At 48.9% G+C, this 21579-nt stretch overlaps 3 protein-coding genes across 5 annotated transcripts in view; 2 read left to right on the forward strand and 1 right to left on the reverse strand.

Annotated features, from left to right (window-relative positions):
• Positions 1-1698: 1698 nt before the first annotated feature.
• Positions 1699-9299, reverse strand: LOC130372510 (forkhead box protein M1-like). Of its 2 annotated transcripts, none has more exons than XM_056578556.1 (9): positions 9182-9299; positions 8079-8597; positions 7506-7642; positions 6737-6940; positions 6211-6339; positions 4982-5041; positions 4497-4548; positions 4032-4225; positions 1699-3533 (listed from the first exon to the last, which is right to left on the reverse strand). In XM_056578556.1, exons 2-9 carry the CDS (start codon positions 8551-8553, stop codon positions 2778-2780), a joined length of 2007 nt encoding a protein of 668 aa, XP_056434531.1. In that variant the 5' UTR covers positions 8554-8597; positions 9182-9299; the 3' UTR covers positions 1699-2777. The 2 variants fall into 2 exon arrangements, with proteins under 2 accessions (XP_056434531.1, XP_056434530.1); XM_056578555.1 differs by having other exon boundaries at positions 1699-3536.
• A 213-nt stretch (positions 9300-9512) lies between these two features.
• Positions 9513-11431, forward strand: LOC130372626 (RAD9, HUS1, RAD1-interacting nuclear orphan protein 1-like). Of its 2 annotated transcripts, XM_056578738.1 has the most exons (3): positions 9513-9588; positions 9851-9957; positions 10093-11431. In XM_056578738.1, the coding sequence occupies exons 1-3, from the start codon at positions 9543-9545 to the stop codon at positions 10873-10875; spliced, it is 936 nt and encodes a 311-aa protein (XP_056434713.1). In that variant the 5' UTR covers positions 9513-9542; the 3' UTR covers positions 10876-11431. The 2 variants fall into 2 exon arrangements, with proteins under 2 accessions (XP_056434713.1, XP_056434712.1); XM_056578737.1 differs by lacking the exon at positions 9513-9588 and having other exon boundaries at positions 9600-9957.
• Positions 11432-11662: 231 nt separating this feature from the next.
• LOC130372863 (tubby-related protein 3-like) overlaps positions 11663-21579 on the forward strand; it is a 21471-nt gene continuing 11554 nt past the window's right edge. Inside the window, exons 1-2 of the mRNA XM_056579023.1 lie at positions 11663-11789; positions 19762-19803. Of these exons, the coding sequence (XP_056434998.1) occupies positions 11770-11789; positions 19762-19803 (62 nt within the window). The 5' untranslated portion in view covers positions 11663-11769. The remainder of the gene's footprint in view (positions 11790-19761; positions 19804-21579) is intronic.

Below are 21579 nucleotides of genomic sequence, written 5' to 3' on the forward strand. Positions count from 1 at the left end.
CCCACAACTTTTTTGGTCAAAGAGGGAGCGATTCACATCCATAATTCATAATCTCACTTCACAATAGATTGCCAACAAATGACTGCAGTCGTAGCAAGGGGCTGTGCAATGAGAAGCATGCATTATTGATCAAGGCTCATTATTCTTAATGAACTATAGGCTCCGGTGTTCCCGGTGACTATAGGTAGTCTGGGATGCCTTCCTATACTTCGATCCCGGATTCCAGAGCACTCAGAGGAGAGAGCGCTTGAATCTTTTACAAGGGGGTCTTGGTTCCGTTTTCAAAAGGTCTCCATTAATCTGTGACGGTCTTTGCATGATGGTCCGTTGAAAGATATAGATAATGGTTGTTCTTCATCTACCGAGTTATACTCATACTAATGAAGGGTCACAGTATCTTGCCCTCAGCGTTTTCACTCTATAAGTGATAGGTCGGTATTGTGTAAATAATTTTCAGAGAGATGATATATTTTGTAGACTACCACCAATACTATTACTACAATACCACCACCACCACCACTACAACTCTTTCTAATACAACAATTACTGCAGATAGTAAATATAAATCACATTCCCTGGTAAACGAAATACATGTTTTGCTTCAATCTATGTTTGTCTTTGTGTTGTTGGGTATCCAGTATGCAAAGGAAAATGTTCCCAGTTAATCTGTAGAAACAGACGTACAAAAGAAGCCTAGGAAACGAGGTTACACGGCCAGTCAATCCTAGATAAACTTTGAAGGATGACTTTCAACAACGTCAGCTTTGAATTACTCAACACATTTCCCCGTTTATATTTGAGTGCCTGGGAAATTTAAACAAATATAGGGAAATACATTTAAATACAGTTAACAAATCAGTTGAACACATTTAGGAGGAACTACGTTAGGAAAGAATATACTCTGTTCTTATTCACAGAATAAAGTTGGCATTGTTTGAGTCTACCATTACCTAGTACTGGATGTGCTGTTTATGTGACTAGACATACAGGCAGGTGTGCAGGAGCTCAGGACAGGAGCCCTCAAGGTGAAGACCGCCATCTGCTGGAAGAATAGTGAAGCTGCAGCTAGAAGATGACCACGTTATCTCAGTTGATGACAAACTGACATCATAGCCAACAGAATAACTCTAGACAAAGCGTTATGAAAACCTCAAGACAAAACGTACGCCTACGTTAACCTCCCTTAAAGCTGGGGTAGTTAATTTGGAGAAAAGCTAGAGTAAGCTAGATTTTGAATGTATCCAACCCCTTCCTGCAGGCCCCAATCAAAAGCCGGTCCTTCCCATAACATGCGACTAGACAGACCGGTCTGCCATCCAATCATGTCATTCGGGTCGAATGACATGATTGGCCGTTCTTGTCAGTGTTTGGTTGCTGATTGCTTTAATTTATTTAATTATTAAATATTGTAATAGAAGTAATTGCCCACCTAACCTTTAAATCGTACCTGCAGCGTCCTTAATGTGCCGTTGACGTCCAGGATTTTAATGAACCTCTTCACACTGCGTTCGTTCCTAGAATACATCGGCAATCAGAGGCGGGTATTACATATGATGACTCAGCTCACTCCCATTGGCTGACTCCATCCGCCCAGCCAATTAAAGCACAGAATCAACCGACAAGCCAAAGCGTTCATGTACATCTCTATAAAATACTGGATCTTTATACGAAAACACTGGCAGAAACATCAGTAGCTAGTCAAGTTGCTTTAATTAAAATGTGACAATGAGCCTGAACTGATCTGATGCTTGTGGCTGAACTGGATTTAGTGTTTACACAGTCATAAATATTTATTTCCAGGATACATCAAATCACACGTTGAAACTTATTGCTTGCAATTAAAAATGGCCAACGTTCCAACCTCACTGTGCTACCTGCCTACACATCACCACATATTATAACATCAAAGCTGGCATGAAAGCCCCCGCCCCGCCTACCAGAAGCCCACCTTAACAAAGGACCAAACCGCCAGTACGAAAGAGGATACATCGCTTTGCTTGAAAGTCTGATACGCTCCCCTAGCAAGCCTCAACAGGACAAATCGCCTGCATGCAGCTAATAAAATATAATGGATTACCTAGTACACAAGCCCGGAATAAAACCCATACATTCCACAATTCCACTTGCTTTGGGCTTAACGATGCGTAGACTCCTCTAATATAAAATTTCTTCGCAAAGCTCCCGGAATTGGGCTGAAATCCAGCGCCAACGTCGGGACTGCGGGCTACAAAAGTGCACTGAGGTTGGTACAGTTACGAAAAGACTAACACACATTCATGTTGTGACCCTGTGATTCGCTTAAACACTGCTGGGGAATGAGTCTAGAACGTCTTCCAGTCGGCTTGGACTGGCGTGCTGGGAGTTGAATGGCCGTGGTTTCTAAACCGTGCACATATTTTTTTACCTTTCCACAACTGTACATGACAAAAAATGTGCAAATCAAAACATACAGATACATATATATATACACACAGATATGCATGAAGATTGCTCTCAGGCACTTAGAAACGGTTCAAAAGATTCTTAAGATGGATACGAGCTTTAAACCAAACTAAACACCTTCAAGAGGAAACCCGAGAGGCAGCGAGTGACGGAGGTGACTGACGAGGGGTAAAACTGCAGAAAGAAAAGGAAAGCTTACCGGACAACGCCACGTCACGCGGGCGACGGGACAACACACAAAACTAAATCACTATCATGGATAAACAACCAACTTTTTTTGTTTGTTTTTTTGGATTGCTACATCCTCCCCCCCCCCCTTCCCTCCGGACGCCGGCCTACAACATTTGGGGAATGAACTCGGACCAGCTGATGTTGGCCGTGCCCAAGTCCTCGTCCTCCAGGCCGGAGAAGCTGATGTCTACCAGCACCTTGCTCAGGCTGTCGTTCATGGTGTCCAGCATGAGGCCCTCCAGCGAGCGGCCGGCCCCCACGGGCGACGCGTCTCGCCCGCACGCCGTCAGCAGCTCCCGCGGCGAGCTGAACAGCGGCAGCTCCGTGAAGGACGTTCCGTTGAAGCTGAAGCTGAAGCTGGAGTAATCCTGTAGGGGAAGGTGCTGCTGCTGCTGCTGCTGCTGCTGCTGCTGCTGCTGGGGCGTGTGCCGTGGCGTGTGCAGGGGCCCGCTTGGCGTGCGGATGGGGCTGAAGTCCAGCATGGCCCGCTGCGTGCCCTTCCCCAGCGGGGTCACCTTCCAGGGCTCCCATCCGGCCGGCTTACTGGGTGTGGAGGAGGCCAGGAGGCTGCTGCTGCTGCCGCCCTTGACGGGGGTTTTGAAGGAGAGCTCTGGCTGCGTGTCCTGGAGTCCCGAGGCGTCCGAGGCCACGCCCGAGTCGAAGAAGGAGCTGTCCTGGAAGAGGAGGACGGGCTCCTCGTGCGCGGGGAGCACCAGACGCTGCTTGCGCCGCGAGCTGCCTCCTCCACCACCTCCTTGACGCGGGGCCCTTCGGGGCGTCAGCGGCAGGCACGCCGGCTCCTCCTTGAACTCCTTGGCGGTGGGGTGCAGCGGCACGGCCGGGGCGTCGACGTGCGCCACCTGCTGAGCAGACAGAGGTCAAAGGGCAACCGAGGGGGCGGGGGGGGGGGTGTCAGAATTCCAATGCCGTCTAACTCGTGTCACGTATAAAGCGTGCACGTACGCGCAACGAGATGGGCATCTGAAAGGGACCTCCGTCCGATGCCTGTACCTGTGCAGTGGCAGTAACTCAGGAGCTAGAGCGGGGTGTTCGATCCCTGGCCGGTCTAGGCGAAGTGTCGAGGTGTCCCCCTAGGCGTCTTTCTCAGGGACACCTCGACACTTAAACACTCGACCCGAGCCAGTCGTGAGCAGATGGCTGTTAGCCTCGCATGGTCCACACTGCCGTGGGCGTATGAATGTGTGTGAATGGAAGGCGGCACTAAGAAAACCTCGATTTAAACACGGTCCATCCCTAGCTGCTCCTTAACACCTTAAACCCAAGTGACCTCGGACAACAAGCTTGAAAAAGAGAAAAGCTGAACAGTTCTTGGACGTGAGACGACCGAGCAGGATTACCTTAGGGGCGATCCTCACTCTCTTATTGGCCCGGGGGGTGTCCCGGGTACGCTGGGGGGCTGGCCGGAGCTGGACCTGGGGGGAGTAGGAGGTGGGCAGGAAGATGGAGGTGGTGGTGGTGGTGGTGGCGGCGGGCAGCTGGAAGGGGACCAGGTAGGAGTCGCTGCGGGGAAGGAGCGGCTTCATCCTCCTCACTGGACACACGGAGCAGAGGGAGGAGGTGAGGCAGCGTAAAGAGGCCGGAGGACACAAGGGGGCTGGCTTTGTGTTGGACGTTTTTAATATGTATTTTGGTGCCGATTGGAGATTTGATTTAATGCACTTTTAAAGTTTATTTCACATCTTGTACCTATTGCGCCGACGTACCATGTCAAAATCCCTGCATGAGTGAATCAATTTGGCCATAAATCCCAATCTGGATTAATTCTGATTCTGTTTCTGGGTCCGTTTCTTGCAGAAACTTACCACAGCCACGAGCCACACTCCTTGTGGAAGACGACAACATCCCCGTCTGCTCCTGTTAAACAATAACGTAAAAAATATTGATAGACCTTCTACTTTCCCTTTGCATGCATTTTGGTTATGGAGACAGAGCCCTGCACCATAAAACAAGCGCGGGGGGGGGGGGTTGTTTAGGCATCAGAGAGAACGGTAGACAGTTAGAGAAAGAAACCATAAAACGATTTTTTTTTTTACGAGTAGAAGGAAAGCCATAACGCAAAGGAAGAACCATCCAATATCCAGTCGAGATCTTTAAGAACATGTTCAGACGCTAGAGAGACGTGCACCCCAGTGGGGGCTGTGTCACAACACGACCCGATGTGTACCCAGCGGCTACAGCGTCTCGAGGGGCTGTTGTGAGAGCCACACACACACCCAACCCCTCCGCTTCCTCGCACTCCTCCTCCCGACCGCAGAGCCCTCAGAGACGAAGGTGGACCTAACGTTACCTGGCGTGGGACAAGGGACCGGGAAGCCGGGACCAGAGTGACCGTCCCCTCATAGCCGGGCTGCCGGAGGAGAGAGAGAGAAGGACTACTCATCAAACAGAATGAGACCAACACAATAAAAAATTAATTAAAAAAAGACAGTTGTCTGGGTTCGAATTATGACAGATCGTTAAAGGGGACCTATTATGCTTTTTAGACTTTTATGACCTATCAACGTTGTTATAATGATTGATAGTCATGGTTAACCACACACAAAAAACGATGTCGACTTTCGGGAAACTCTTCCTCTCATCTGGGCGCTTTCAGCCTTCTCTGTCAACGCTCCGTTTCGTCCTTCTCCGCCCCCTCGCCCCCCTCCTGCCAACCCAACTCTGTTGTGATTGGTTATCTTCCTTGAAGCGCGCGCGTGGGCAAATTTGACCAGGCATATGGGGGCGCGGCAGGAGTGCCTCTACGTAGTTGATTTCCCGGAAATGTGAACAAGTGAATCGCAGGTGTTGCCCCGAGTGTTTAGCGCTCTGCACAGCCACCCCAGACTGTCAGCAGGGAATACGTCGAAATACATGTACGTCATTATTTGACACTTTAGTATGGTTAAACATGACTATCAATCATTATAACAACGTTTATAGGTCATAAAAGTCGAAAAAGCATAATAGGTCCCCATGAAGCTGAAAACACTTGGATAGGCTACTCTGTCGTCGCACACTTGAAGAGGACATTACGGACATGAAGAGGGCGTTATTACACGGCACAATACATGTGGATGTTGTAGTAAAGATAACGATTAACCACGGGGGGAATTTGCCTTTGGAAAAGGCAACGACCAGGAAGACAATACCGAGTTCTGATCAATTTCCATTTAATTTGGGGTATTTAGCCGACGCTTTTTTCCAAAGCGAATTACAACAGCCAATACAAACATTCACACGTCGACGACGGTGTCAACCATGCAAGGCGACAGCAAGCTCGTCGGGAGGAGTCAGGGTGAGGTGCATTGCTCAAGGACACCTCGACACTCGGGGATCAAACTAGCAACATTCCTGTTCCAAGTCAACCCGCTCTACCACCTGAGCTAAGCCGAGCGACGACAGACTCAACCGGTGGCCGGCTATTTCTCAGAGCCGCCTTGATGCGTACATGATGAACCGCCATGGTGAGCACGGTGCCAAGGGGCCATGTTTACCCTCCCTGAGCAGTGAGGAAGTGAGGCGTGTTCCACGGCTTACCTTGACCACCTGATCCAGGGTCAGGCAACGGTCGGTCTCGGGCCGGATGGTCCAGTAGGACACCTTGCCGTCCGGCGAGGTCTCGCGCGTGAACATATCGTGCAGGGACAGGTTGTGGCGGATGGAGTTCTGAGGGGCGGAACCAACAGGACACAACCATTGAATGTAAGCAACAATGCTAATGATAACGGTACACGGTCTTCAAAAAAGTTTTCGTGGTTTACTAATACGTTCACTGCAGTAAGTACGCCTACTTAAAGTACCATGAAAATAGCCATTCAAGTAAACTAAGACACTAAAACAGTAAACGGTAGTCTATGATAAACAACAGTAAATTACAACAGCTGTTAACTGTCGTCGTAGTTTACTACAACGTTCACTACAACAAGTACTACTAATTAAAGTACCACGAAAAGAGTACAGTAGTCTCATGTGGATGTTTCTATCTACCTCCGCAGCTCATGCTAAGAGTATTAGCACCAAATGGTTAGTGTAAATGGCTGGGGCGGGGGGGGGGGGTTACCACCTTCCAGCCGGGCTTGGTCTGCTGCTGGAAGAAGGGGAAGTGGTCCTCGATCCAGTTGTAGATCTCCTTCAGGGTCATTCTGCGGCCGGGCCGGCTGTTGATTGCAAACTGGATCATGGCCATGTAGGAGTAGGGAGGTCGGTCCGACAGGGTGGCCTTCGCCTCCCCGCCCCCCTCCACCTCCACCACCATGCTGTCGGAGGTCTGTCGGAGAAGAATAAAGCGTCAGGGAGGAGTCTGAGGGGTGGGCAGCGGTGGAAAGACCTCTGGGGGGGTCTGAGATGCATATGGGAGACAGGGGAGTTTGCGGATTTATAAGCTGTAAGTATCGTATTCAAGCAATGTGTTTAAAAGGTTCAGTTTCATAAAGGGCATTTGTATTTGTAGCCAGGAGCGAAATACTATTGCTCACTTAGTTTTATGAAGTAAGCACTGGGACATTGGTATTAAGGGCTGCTGCTGGTTGGATTAAAACAATGTGTGAAATGGACGCAGACGCTCAGAAATCTAAGTTATACATACTACATCTGCCATTTAAGTCACACATTTGATGTTTGCCAAAAATGTCTGGAATTGTATATGGTAATATATCACGTGAATGTGATAAAATCCCTATGTCAAACATGTAATGGGGACCACAGAAGAAACCCCTCCCAGTCCTTCTAGTGAGGTTCTTTATAGAAGACATGTGCGGACATGTTTCTCAAACCAACTCAGCCACCCAAAGACTACTTTCCCGTGTCCAGGTGCCCACATCACACCAGCTGACCTCCTGTGACTCCTGCTGGGAAAGGCTGTAGTTCTCCTTCGCCCCCTCACTCTTCTCTGTGTCCGTGCTCATCCTGCCCAGCCACTGCATGTTGGTGAGACTGTCGTCAAGCGGACTGCAGTCCAGGTCCTTGTTGACTAGCAGACAAAGAAACATAAATTATCTAGGGAATTAACGCCAACACTGATATTGGGGACATCAAGTGTTAGCAACAATGATAATTCCCTATTGAGTCACTAAGCAGTGATTTAAAGGTTTTTTTTGGTGCAGAATAGGTAAATAGGAAATTGGGGATCAAACAAAGATCCCTCCATCTGGGAGGAGTAAACACCAACACTGTAGAGAAGTGATAGAGACAATAATAACGATTTCAATATTGAGTCACTCAGCAGACTTGCAGTGATTTCAAGTTGTTTTTTGGTAAAGAAGAAGGTATACAGGACATTGGGGATCAAACAAAGATCCTTCCATCTGGGAGTCGATCACCCTAACCACAACAACATCCTTCCCCAACTTGTACAGATCAATAAACAATCAACCTCATTACACTATCTATCAAAGTAAGGCCCTTACATGGGTTCAATCCGGTGAGGGGTTTAATGTCCAGGCAAACCCCCTCCTCCTTCACGTTACCCGGTGGTCCTCCAGTTATTCTCTGTGGTGGCGGACCATCTCCCTCAGATAAGTGCACAAAATGCGAGTCGTTCTCCAGCCCACCGCTGCTTCCACTCAGGAGGATGAATTTGTTGGGTCCGTTGGGCCCATGCTCTTTGCCCTTGGCCGTCAGAGCTCCGATGACGCACTGTAAATCGGCTGTTTTTGGGATGACCACCACCTGGGTGTCGGGCCTGGTGGGGTGGGAAACGACTTGGATGCCGTCCGGGAAGACGATGGCCGTTGGGAAGGGCCCATTGGGGGGTGGTGTAGGTGTTGGTGGTGGTCGTCCATAGGGTTCCTTCGACGGGACCACATTAGCCGGGGGGTCGTTCAGTTGGAAAGGTAGCTTCCTCCGTTTGAGGATCAGGGGTCTCCTTGGACTTCGTCTCATCCTGCTCAGATCGCAGAAAACCCCCTTTGGTATCCGTGGTTTCTCTGTGTAAAAGATATATCAAGAAAGTGGGAACGAACAAATCGCAAATTAATCGAGCGAGTCCGTCCGCTTTCGCTTTCTACTGTGTACGGTCATTTAAAAAAAACGTCTTTATCCGTTAGCGGTTAGATATAGAGGGTGTTGCCAGGCACCAGCAGATGGAACCAGAACCGCTCCAGGGTTCTGGATTCCGCGGGGGATACGAGACCTACTCCCTCTGAATGAACTAAACAGCTCGATATCGAGATCCGGTTCATAAACTATAATAACCGTTTCATTAGTCAGTTAGTCAAATAAAGAATCAAAAAGGAGGAAACATCGGACAGAGGCGACAGCTAGCGTCCACAACAGCGCATTGCTACATCGAGATCAGGACCAGGACATACTTCACGGTTTTTAATCGCCAATCGGAGCGTTGTCAGTGGGTCGGGGACTTTTTGTAGATATTACGCGGTAACTAGACCATAGGGTTAATAAGCGCTAGGTCTACATAAGGGAGCATGGTTAGAGGGGCTGCACTTCTGGATCGGATGCTAAGCGTGGTGGTGGAGTGCTAACAGGGAAACACATTAAGACAGCTCCAAACCTTCATATCGCAGCAACTTTCCATCGTGATCCGCTTGATAATCCACCCGATAGGGATTCAAAAGGCTGTGGTTTATCCAGATCTAGTAGTTAGAGAATCAGCACTAGTGTGAAAACAGTTCCATAGTAGCCTCAACGCGTAGCACTTCTCGTCATTTCAATGAACAAATCTTTTGAATTTTGGCGCCGCTGTGGGCGCTGCTCCTGTCAACGTGATCACGTGACGCCGACATCGACCAATGGTAGCGGTTGACGTCGTAGACCCGTCGACCAATCAGGAGCGTGTACGGTGGAAACCGGGAAATGAGGACGAGGTACAAAACAGAAAGGGAATCGCTCGGTCGTGTTATGATTTGAAATTCATGCTATTTACGATTATGATGTCGAATTGGATGTTAGTACAAGCATGTACAGTATTATTGACATTTGAGTATAATGGAGCAGTGGATCTGTAAAAAAAATAATATGCAGGATGTACTCGTTTTTCGGAAATTAAGATTGCTTAACTGATGCTAAACGCCCTAAATGCAAATGTAAATTATGCATAGCTACGTGCATGTGGGCATCTAGCAATCTCTCGCTACTATAGGTCGCCAGTCATGATTTCTAATGCCCCGTAAAAAACGAACGACACCGAAGCCTGCTCTGTTGTTCCTGGAGCAATCGCTAGATGGATCCAGACTCCGAAACGAGGAGCCCGAGGTGCGAGCAGCGTTACACCCCAAGTCGTTCATCACAGAGAGGCCAACACACGACAATACATCTCTTGCTCTGTGGGTGAGTGACTTTGCATACAAGTTGCACATAGAACAACAAATTCATTCAAGTGACAAATATAACAAGAAATGCAAATTATACACAAAGCAAGCATTGGTATACCGGTTAACACACGCATGGTTCTTCCCTTTCAAGGTGAGTCCACAGTTTGACCAGTCTCACCTGGCAGCGCCCCCAGGCAGACGGGGCAGAAGGAAGGGCCCTTCCACCACGAGCATCCTCGATCGAAGCAGTCAACTGTCCAGAAAGCCGGGTCCCAAAACCAGCGTCTGCAAGTTCCCCACCTTATCGTTCGACCGAGGTCCGACACCTACCTCCGACATCAACGGACAACCAAAGCAAACACACGCAAAGAAATCGAACAAAGTGTCCGTTGCGGCGCCGGCCTCGACCAATCGGCAGCAGCCACAACAACCACAACCAAAACCACAACAACAACAACAGGCTTCCATGGTGGCTCCTCTTCCCAACCAACAGACGTCAAAGAGACGCACCAGAGGGACACCGGGCGATGCCCCCACGTCTTCCAGTGTCGCTGCAGAACGGCCACCACCTCAGCCCCCTGGCCGCCCCGCCGGGGGTAGTCATCAGTCCCCAGCCCCCCTCACCACAACAAGCCCCCCCCGCTCTGCGACGTCAGAGACCCCCGGCGCAGTTTGCTGCATCGTCCCCAGCCCCTCCGACCTGGACACCCCCGAGGTGCTTCCCGGGGGCCGGGGGAGTCGCTCTGCCCGTGTTTACCCGCTATTGGGGACCCCGTCCCAGGAATGTAGACAGAGCCAGCCAGAGACCCTGGTGGCCGACACCCCGGAACAGGACTACGGGTTGAGGGTGACGTGGAGGAGGAGGAAGGGACTGATGATGGCCCTGGAGAAAGGAGGCTATCTCTCTAAAGTGGACGCGTTGGTTCCTAGGTGATGTTGTGTGTTGTGTGTGCGTGTGTGTGTTAGCGTGTGTGCAACACATGGACAATAATGTTATAAATTGGTGCATATTAATGTACCCATCAGACCAATGACATGTTTTCCTTGCATTTAACTCTTGTTTCCATTGTTTTTTTTTTTATTGAAATAATCATGGGGCAGAATATGAGGGTTATCATTAGAATAGGCTTATATTTTACGCAGAATTGTTCAATTCAGGGCTGCAGTAATTGATTATTGAACAGATACACGGTAACACATTTTTACTATTGCAATACATTTCTTCATTCAGCAGTAATCTTTAAGAAAATTATAAATGAAATACATAGGCCTGTTTATTTTGAAATAAAAATATGAATGTGTCTGAAAGTGAATGTGATAAGTCCAAAACATTTTGTACTACATTTTGAATTACGGAGGACTTGCTTGTTCACACATCAAGAGAGAGTTATACAAGTATCCTTAGATTTTGATTTTTTTTATTATGGTAATGTGATTAACTATTAAAAGTATTTGGGTTAGGGGTTAACCCAAAGACCACCTAAAGTCCAGTGGCTGACCATGCTTGTTTCTGATAAAAGATTATAAGTTTTTGTATATATATGACCCTGTGAAGTTTAAAGTTACATCCCTTCTGCCAAATAGATCAATATAAAATAAACAGTATCTATAACAGATATCCATCTCTGGCGAACAACGCAAGCCACTGACCAAAACTGTCGGCCAATCACGAACACGCTTAGATATACCGACGTCCAATAGGAATGTCCCTTGCGGCTGCGTTTGGTAACTAAGGAGTTGGAAAACAGATTTTCTGAGCGCGTCCGCTAGAGAAAAGTACCAGGAGGCCGCCTGTCTGGGGGATATTCCATAGCAACCGTGGATAAACATGAGTTACTACAGCATAAGGTGAGTTTAAACCGACCCAACGCTTACATAACGTTGTCATCCCCCAGCACACCGACTGTCGGACGTGGAATACAGCGAGAAAGACCCCAAAAGTTGCTCTTCCCCCCCACCCCCCAACTTTTTGAAGGCGCTGTTGCACAAAGGCACAAGCAGCTAACTTAGCTTCGGGCTAACCTAAGTGTAATAAGCTGGCTATAGCGTCGCCCGCGTCTTATAACTGGACGTACTGGTCACGAAGTAGCGGAGAAAAGCAGCGAATACGGGGACCCAGCCCCCCCGCGCGCAGCCCGACACGTAACAACGAGATAACGTTCTGTGGCGCGTCGCACTCGGTCAGATGGCACGACACGTCGGTACTTCGCGCAACGTCTAATAACGTTAACGTTGTCCGATACGGTGGCGTTTGTTTGTTTGTTTTCCAACTCAAGAAGTTGTACAGATATATATTTATACTTATTGGAAAAAGCGAGAAAATGAGGTCCAACCAAAACAGGTAAAGCGTTTTTTAAGAACATGCATTTGATACACACATTGAACACGCATCGTATTTCGTAATAATTGTGCTGTTACAATTGAACGATTGTTCAAGTGATGTACATTTTGTGCTCTTTAAGATGGGACAGTAAAAGGGTAACCAGCACTCCCATCACATATGTAATTTCTTACTGGAATTGGGCTTTTAATTGCAGGTCATGACACCTCATTGTAATCATCATACACTGCATTCCACTGTGTTTGACTGGCTTGATGACTATAATTGTATGTACAACTGTAGGCATAGATACGGTCTGCTGTAGCCCCTGAGTTATTCGACACTGTAGCCGGATACAGCATCACGCAAGACGTTCCTGCATGTTCATGCTTGTCTCTTTTAGTGCTTTCTGGAAGCCTTCAGTCAATGCTGTGATGTGTGTTCCTCAAAACATTGCTGTATGCATGCCATACATACTTTTTGGTGTGTAAGCCAATGCATTATGCCACAAACATAATTGACATGCACACAGTTATTGGGATTCTACTTTGCACCATACTTATGGTGTGTGTGTGTGTGTGTGTGTGTGTGTGTGTGTGTGTGTGTGTGTGTGTGTGTGTGTGTGTGTGTGTGTCATTGTATCTGCATACATGCGATGGTGTGTGAGTGTGTGTGAGTGTGTGTGTGTGTGTGTGAGTGAGTGTTTATGTATGTGTGTGTATGTCATTTTGTGTGTGTGTGTGTGTGTCGGTGGTGTGTGTGTGTGTACTGTGCATGCATGTGTCCGCGTCATAGGAGTGAGATAACCTATTTGGGGCGACCATCCCTTATGATCATTTTATCTTATTTTCATTGTGGTTTGCGATGCACATCCTGTTGCAACATACACTTGGAACACACGGCACGGTCAAATGATCAGATAGAATTTTCCTTCTCTCTATCTTTCAGTCGATACACCCAAGCATGCACATGCGGAGAAAGAGAAAGCAATAGCAGTTAGGCTTCTGGGAATTCACATGCTAGCCTTATCTGTGTAACGGCACATCACTGACGCTGGACAATTGACCTACATGTGGATCTACCCTGGTGAAGACACACAAAAGGCTCATGAAGCAGCTGGCTGGGTGGTGTGCTGTGCTGCCATCACGACCTGAACTGACCCGGTTGGGCCTGGGAAGCGCCCTGCACCTCACTATCCCCCTACCCCGGTCCTGGTCCTTATGTTTCTGTTGGGTCACTCACAGGAACCCCCACAGGGTCCCTTATCATTTACAGTTACATTTAGGGCATTTAGCAGACGCTTTTATCCAAAGCGAATTACAATAAGTAATAGTTGATGTAGTAATATTGTAATATTATAATTGTAATTGAAGAAAGAAACAACAATATATCGCTGTCGGTGCAGTAAGGATGGAACTATTTCCTGTATACAATTAAGACAGCTTGGATAGGGCTTCCCAATGCTAAGTCGTTTTTTGAAGTGCAAGGACGTACAACATACAATCAGTGTGTCAGAGGGGTGTGTGCGAGAGGGGAGAGGCTATGCAAAATCTAGGTGAACTCTGAACAAGTCTTGGGGTCCTTAACTCCTGTCTGCCTGGAGAGGTGACTGGCTGTGATGAGCAGTGACCTTTATCATCCAATAACCGATGGTAATCCCTCCCATCAGATGATTGGTGGATTGGATCAGGGAGCGGCCTGGCTCTCTACATTCAACCCCCCTCCCTCTGATTGAGAAATTGACATTTGCAAGACTGGTGTTATCCAAGACACAACGCTAATTATTGTCCCTGACTGATGATTATACATCTACTATTACTGTTGATGAGGGGTTGTCATGTTTATTCATGAATTGCAGTGTTGCTCAGTTAACACCGCGCGCCTGTCATATGGAAATACTAATGTGGCGTGTCACTAAAGCAGCTTTCCCCAGAATCATTGCATGGTTGTTTATGTACGGCCCACACAAGGCATGGACACCCGTTGCCATCAGGCAAAGTGAATGTTGGACTACATTTACATGAACATTTAGGGCAGTTAGAAGACGCTTTTATCCAAAGCGACTTACAATAAGTACATTTGTCAGAAGAACGAGAAACAATGTATTGCTGTCGGTACTGTAAGGATGTTCATAGAACCAAGTGTCAAGCACTAACAATCGCTAGGTTAACCCATTCCCCGTACACAACAAAGGTACACTTAAAAGCAGACACTCTTCCATTGATAAGCATTTTGCCACCGCGAAACATAACTACAGATCTGCAGGCAGGACGTCAGACGATGAGGCAGATCACTATGACACAGGCTGTTGCATCCAAGTCAGCGCGGAAAGAATCAAGAATCTATTATTCATAGGACCATTTCTAAGTGTTTTTTTTCTTTTAATTAATGTTTTTTCAATAATAACTTAATATTTAACAAATTAGTCGTGGAAAATTGCAGTTATAACTTAATATTTAACATCAGAAAAAATCACAACTTTTATCGCAACTTTCATTTCCTCTCGCACTGTAATCGCAGCAACAAAAACATTAAAAAAAACACAACTTTCATGCAACTTTTTGGAGAAGCTCACGCAACATCAGGCATTTTAGGCTGCAACAATCTCAAAAAAGGCCCGCAAAATACTATTTTTAAGTGCAACATTATGAAGTCCTTTAGCAGACACTTTTTTCCAAAGAGAATAAGAGTGATATTTTGAGAGGCATTTCATGTACTCAGGGGTACATCTACGTTGCACAACACAACAGGAGAAAAACAGCAGTCTCAGAAGTGGTTAGCTCCTTGTTAGCACCCAGTTATGCATAGCGAGAATCTTCGGCTGCGGTCGGAGTGTCGGAATTTCCGCACGAGGCTCGCAGACGACCTCCTCGAACGCTTGGCGATGAAACACCGTTGTAAAATATGTGGGATCCCCGCACACACAGACACACATCCCCAACATACACACACACACACACACACACACACACACACACACACACACACACACACACACACACACACACACACACACACACACACACACACACACACACACACACACACACACACACACACACACAGGTTTCCCATAGCCCCTCTGAGGCCTGGTAACCCTGGGCCACAGTGTATATATAGAAGCAGCAAAGAAGCCTCTCCTTTCTCTCTAAATCACCTTGATTAAAACACGTATACAGCGGGTCTTAAAGTCTTCCTGGTCTCAGAAGAAGGGCGTGGATGTGAGGGCCTTGTTATGCATGCGGTGGGAGAAGGGTGCATTCCAAAGATCACATGTGGTTCAGCCGACCGGTGTGCTTTGTGTTAAAATTGCACTCATGGCCAAATGGAAAAAACACAGAACCCAAAAATGTGGTGCATGTAAGTTGTCCGTGAAGCACTGTGGTACGAGTGTAAACATCACCGATGTGGCATTTCTCAACTTTCCCTCGTACCTCTCTCATCTCCCTCACATTGCCCTTCTTCATCGATAAGTCCTTCCATTTGATTTCTTAATAATCTATACCCTACCCGATATACTGATCGGCTTTCCCACAATAACTTCCATTTGTCGTTACAGCAACTTGGGGATTCAGATATGAACCCCTCCCCCGTTCAACGTGTGTGCTTACGCCGGGGAGTATGACCGGGATGGGGGGGCCGTCTGAATGTATGTCACCTGAATGTATTTCCATCTTTTGTTTTGTTCCGACTAATTACTCCCACAGGTGATAGATTCCCCTGCTAACCATCAGACACGCGCACACGCACGCACGCACGCATGTACACACACACACACACACACACACACACACACACACACACACACACACACACACACACACCATCACCACCTTTCTCTTACATGTAATCTTTTGGGCATCGGCACCAGAGAGACTGAAGATGGCTCTGCTGGTCTCCTAGCAACTGGTCAATGGTCCTCTACCAGTACCACCACCACCACCACCACCTCCGTCCCTCCACAGCGACGCCAGATTTAGACGCTGCCCCCTTGACTTGAAGACTAGAATGCCCACCCCCCCCCCTAGATTCTGCCAGTGAATAAGAGAGGAACTTGCGGACAGCTGAGGTCCCCACAAGGAAGTGACCAAGGAACTTGTCTGAAGGGTAAAGTGTGAACGACGGCTTTTTTTTTCAACACTTAAACTTGCTCGGTCGCACCAATTTGGCCTTTTTTAGTCTCTCCTTCTGTTCCTCTGTCTATCTCGCTATCTATCTCGCTATCTATCTCTCTCTCTCTCTCTCTCTCTCTCTCTCTCTCTCTCTCTCTCTCTCTCTGTCTATCGCGCTATATTTGTAGCTCTCTTTCTCTCGTTCTCTCTCTCGCTCTGTCTTATTATCCATCTAGGCAGTGTTTCAGCCCGAGAGTCTTTCTAGCAGCGTTGCTGAAGTGTGGGTGATAGGCGGTAGATAGGCGTGCGGTAGACTGAGACTCAGTTTGGATGCAAAGGTGGCATTTAGCCTCTCTCTCTCAATTTATCTCTCTGTCTTCATCTCTCTTTATCGCTCACCGAACTGTAAACAGAAGCATGGCCGAATGAGGAGCCCATCCTGGTAGGCCCTGCTTACTACCCGGTGGGAGCATTCTCCCAAGTCATGGTAACCACCACCGCCCCCCCCCCCCCCACCCTCTCTGGGCCTGCCAAGGAAGCAGAGGGGACGGGCTCTCCCTCAGGTGAGGCCCGCTCTCTCGCACAGGTGAGCGAGAGACTTCTCTCCCGCAGTGACCTGTCGAGGGTGGGAGGAGAGGGAAGCAGATGTATCTCGGTTTGTGTGTCTCCCTGTGCCGGGCTCACGTGAGGGCTCAGGACCGCTGGTGTCCGCTGTGGAGTTAAGCCTCTGAGACCTCGGAGCTGTTAAAGAGTGTGAAGCAGCTTTTTGGAGCTCAGCCTGTCAGTGGCGTCCATGATGGACAGCGCCGCCAAGAGCCCCACGGCGCCCTCTCAGCCCGTCTACAGCCGATTCTCCTACAGGTGGCTCCGTACACACACGCACACACACACACGCGCACACACCTGCGCGCACACACTAAAGCAGTGACTTCGGGACCACGTGTCACGCTTTGGTCGCCAGACCTGTCGGGGTTCGACGAGTGCTGTTTGAGAGAAGACACACGCACACGGTGCTGCTGGACTTCCTGGCCGGGCAAGGGCACAACCCACTGTCAGCGATCCCGTTTCTGCTGCCACACTCTGACTTATTCATGGTATCGGAATGTGATTGCATGCTGTAACAAGAGTTTGTACCGGCTGTGTGTGTGTTGCTGTGTGTGTGTGTGTGTGTGTGTGTGTGTGTGTGTGTGTGTGTGTGTGTGTGTGTGTGTGGTTTAATGTGTGTAGTGTACGTAGGTTACGGTGGTGCAGTTGTGCGCTAGTGCCCTCCCCGTCTTGTGTGTGGCTGGCGGCGGCGTGGCCGTTGTAACACTGTAACCAAGGATGTGAATATTTACCCAGAGGATTTGCAGACATCCAAAGGTTTAGATAGCGGGAGCCTCAGGCTCTGCTTGGCATTTTGCTAACAGAGGAGGTGTTTGCACTGCCAATGAAACGCCTAATAACCTTGATTTACTTTGTGCGTCCCTTGCTGCCCTTCTCCCGCGGTCTGAATGTGTGTCCAGGGGTTCTCAACCCTCACCCACTTTCCTTTTTCTGTTGCCCAACCTGCTGTCCATCTCTGGGGAAATGGGCCTCGTTTCCTTATGGTACTCGTTTGTGCGTGTCTTTGCAGAAGTGAGTGACTGTGTGACAGTGCGTCTGTATAAGGTGTTAAGTAGTTTTTGAGCTATTTTTTTTAAAACCCATTCTTGTCCCAAGCAGCTGAAAACACAGAACTTTGTTTGGGAGAGGCATTTTTGGCATTTTTATATTTTTTATTTAAAGTAAAAGTTTGCCAAACAATGCAATATAGTAACGGCGAGAAGCAATCATCAATACCTCGGCCCCTATCATTGGCGCGTGTCAATATCGGGTGACGTTAATATCGGTGCATCGCGTTCACGTCTGGCACAGACGCAGATAGATACACTGGTGATTACATGAATGAAGCCACAATGTAATACATTCATAGTGTCGTAGATGACCTATTAGCATTCGTTTGTCATTGCCCACCTGGTAGTGTAACTAACTTGGCCAGTCGCTAAGCTACACTCAGCTGAAAATAAACACTCTGTATTTTCACAGGTGACTGTCTTCTGGGACTCAGGGCAGCTCCCTGGCTTGTCTAATTGCCACCTGTTGAAAAAAACCTGAATCAAAGATCAACTAATCCCTTGTTACACCCGACATCCCGTTCGCATTTCATATGCTTCCGTAGAACCCTAAACATGAGACCCAAGCGTAGATGCTTGTTTCCAGAAGGGGGGGGGGGGGTGGGGGGAACAGATAGGAGCGTCATCAAGGAGCAGATAGGGCGTCCTGCTCAGTGACGCCTGGGATGAGGAGATCACGGAGTGAACCCGACCCCCCCCACCCATTACGCAATCCCCCCCATTGAACTGACCACAAATAAGGTTCCCTTAATCCTGCCCCTTTCTTCCTAAGTGATGGAACTGGCTCCACAGTGCTCCCTTAGATCCTGGCCTTTCCCCGGCTGGTGCCTGTCGGGATGTCAGTCGTTAAATCGCCCCGGCCGCCTCTCATTACGCTGGCCGTTCAGCAACAGGTTGTTCGTTGGCTTGGTAATCAATACCTGGTGGAGGGAGGGAGGGGAGGTTTCAGGGGGGGGGGGGGGGGGGGGGGGCAGGCGTCTCCATGGCTACAACGCCGGCATGACAGACAACGGCGTCGCTGTCCTTCCTCTGTCATCCAAGCTCTGTGACGGCCTGATTAAACATTGATCAGTCGCAGCTGTGATGGATTAGTGTGATTAGTGTCGTGTGTGTGTGTGTGTGTGTGTGTCTGAGAACAGGACAGGTGGGCTGCTAGGGGTCATTCTCACATCCCCCCGAGTAGAGCGCCATCTCAGGGTGATGGTACCACCACCACGGTTCAGTTCACTGTCGCTGTACAGCTACCGTTGCCTTTCCAAAATGTCATTGAAAAGGCACACCGTCGCCATCATTGTCCCCCATGTTTGGTGTCCATCACCTTGCTCCACCCACTGGTGGTGGGAGACTTCTGCTGACCAGAATGTCCTCTCCTCTCTACAACATACGTGGGGGCGTAAAGGCGAGCACAATCGAGTCCGCAGAGTTATGAAGCGCCAGGGTTAGTCATCAACAACATGCGTTGTTAGTCACTGACCCGGACCGTGGGTTAGCTTCTGCTAGCGCACATTTGAAGTGCTCTCGGGCGTTTCGCTGTGAACAGAACACACTTATGAGCGTCCTCCTCCATCTCTCTGCTGGCTCTGCTGTCAGGGTTCAGCTCACAGTGTATCCGACAACATGGCAGCTTAACTAATCCTTGTTTGGTTCCCTGCAGCAGCTCCTAACATGACTCTCTTCTCGTCCCCATGTCCTGTGATGCTGGCCGGCCTCCCTGCCTCTGTCCCTCCACCCAGGCCCTCCTCCTCCGCCAGCTTCTCCTCTAACGCCACCGCCAGGTAGGCACCACCACCACCACCAGACAGCGCACCGCCCTCGGCCCACACCCTGCACATGAACCCTGCCGCCCACACGGTCGTAACAGTCACAGGGTCGCTGAGGAGGCAGTGATGCACTGGGGTTAAGGTTGTTGGAAATCTAGCTCCGTCTTGGCTCGAACGTAGAAGTACACATAGGTTAGTGTGTGGTCGTGTGTGTGTTTTTGTCTGAGGTATGACTGAGTGATGAATGAATGAATGAATGAATGAATGAATGAATGAATGAATGAATGAATGAATTGTGTTTCAAATCGGGGGCTCTGGTTGCAGGTTTTGTTTCTTCCGCTGACCAACACCACCCTTTCCCTTCAGCCCTACATGCACGCGCACGTACACATACCGTGTGTGCGTGCGCGTTAGAGCATCTGTCTCGGCCACCTGTTGTGCGGTGGCTGTAATGACCTCCCAGAGGAGCCGTCTAATACTGCCACTAATAACCAGAAACGTCCTCCACCCCCTTAACACCCAGGCCTCACCCCCTCCACCACCCCCTCCACCACCCCCTCCACCACCTCCTCCACCACAACCACAACAACCACCACCACAACCCACAGCTAATACTCTGTGGCCAATATCCTGAGCTGTCCTCGTACACCGCAGTGTAGCACAGTGTAGCCTAGCAGCATAGCTTACTAGCTTGGCCTAGCTTAGCGTAGCACATGGGTTATTTTCTGGCGCGCCCACCGGTCACTGTGGCTGGTGGATGCGGGTTTGTCGTCCCTGGTCCAACTCAAGAGAAGGATGCAGGCGCTACTACCCTAGGCCATGGGTTCTAGTCTGACGCGGTTACCAGAGGTAATGTGGTACAAGCATCAAAGCGACAAACACACTTCTCCCCGCGGCAACCACCACTCTGTATGAGTGGACCAGGTGAGGATGGATTGGAAGGAAGCAAAGTCGATCAAGTGTGTGTGTGTGTGTGTGTGTGTGTGTGTGTGTGTGTGTGTGTGTGTGTGTGTGTGTGTGTGTGTGTGTGTGTGTGTGTGTGTGTGTGTGTGTGTGTGTGTGTGTGCGTGCGTAAAAAGACATACAGTGGTGGCTCTTTCACAGCACATCAATAGCCTCCCCCTCCCTCTGCGGTTGCTTAGCAACGTGGAGAAACAGGAGCACCTTCACACAGTCCCCTGGACGGAGCCAACAGTGCTCGATGGAAACGAGCGATCTCAGCCCTCCTCTGACTCTCCCTCCCTCTCCTCCTTCTCGTCCTCCTCCAACTCTCTCCATCCATCCATTCTTCCTCTCTCCTCCTTCTCGTCCTCCTCCAGCTCTCTCCATCTCCCCATTCTTCCTCTTCCCTCCTTCTCTTCCTCCTCCAACTCTTCATCTCTCCATTCTTCCTCTTCCCTCCTTCTCTTCCTCCTCCAACTCTCTCCATCCATTCGTTCTTCCTCCCTCCTCCTTCTCTTCCTCCTCCAACTTTCTCCATCCATCCATTTTTCCTCTCTTCTCCTTTTTCTTCCTCCTCCAACTCTCTCCATTCATCTATTCTTCCTCATCCAACTCTCTTCATCCATCCATCCATTCTCCCTCTCCTCCTTCTCTTCCTCCTCCAACTCTCTTCATCCATCCATTCTCCCTCTCCTCTCCTTCTCTTCCTCCTCCAACTCTCTCCATTCATCCATTCTTCCTCCTCCAACTCTCTCCATCCATCCATTCTCCCTCTCCTCTGACTCTTCCTCCCTCCTCTCCCTCGCTCGCTCGCTTCTCCTCCCCCTCTCCTCACCTCTATGTATCTCT

The sequence above is a fragment of the Gadus chalcogrammus genome, chromosome 19, assembly GCF_026213295.1.
Source record: "Gadus chalcogrammus isolate NIFS_2021 chromosome 19, NIFS_Gcha_1.0, whole genome shotgun sequence".
Lineage (NCBI taxonomy): Eukaryota > Metazoa > Chordata > Actinopteri > Gadiformes > Gadidae > Gadus > Gadus chalcogrammus.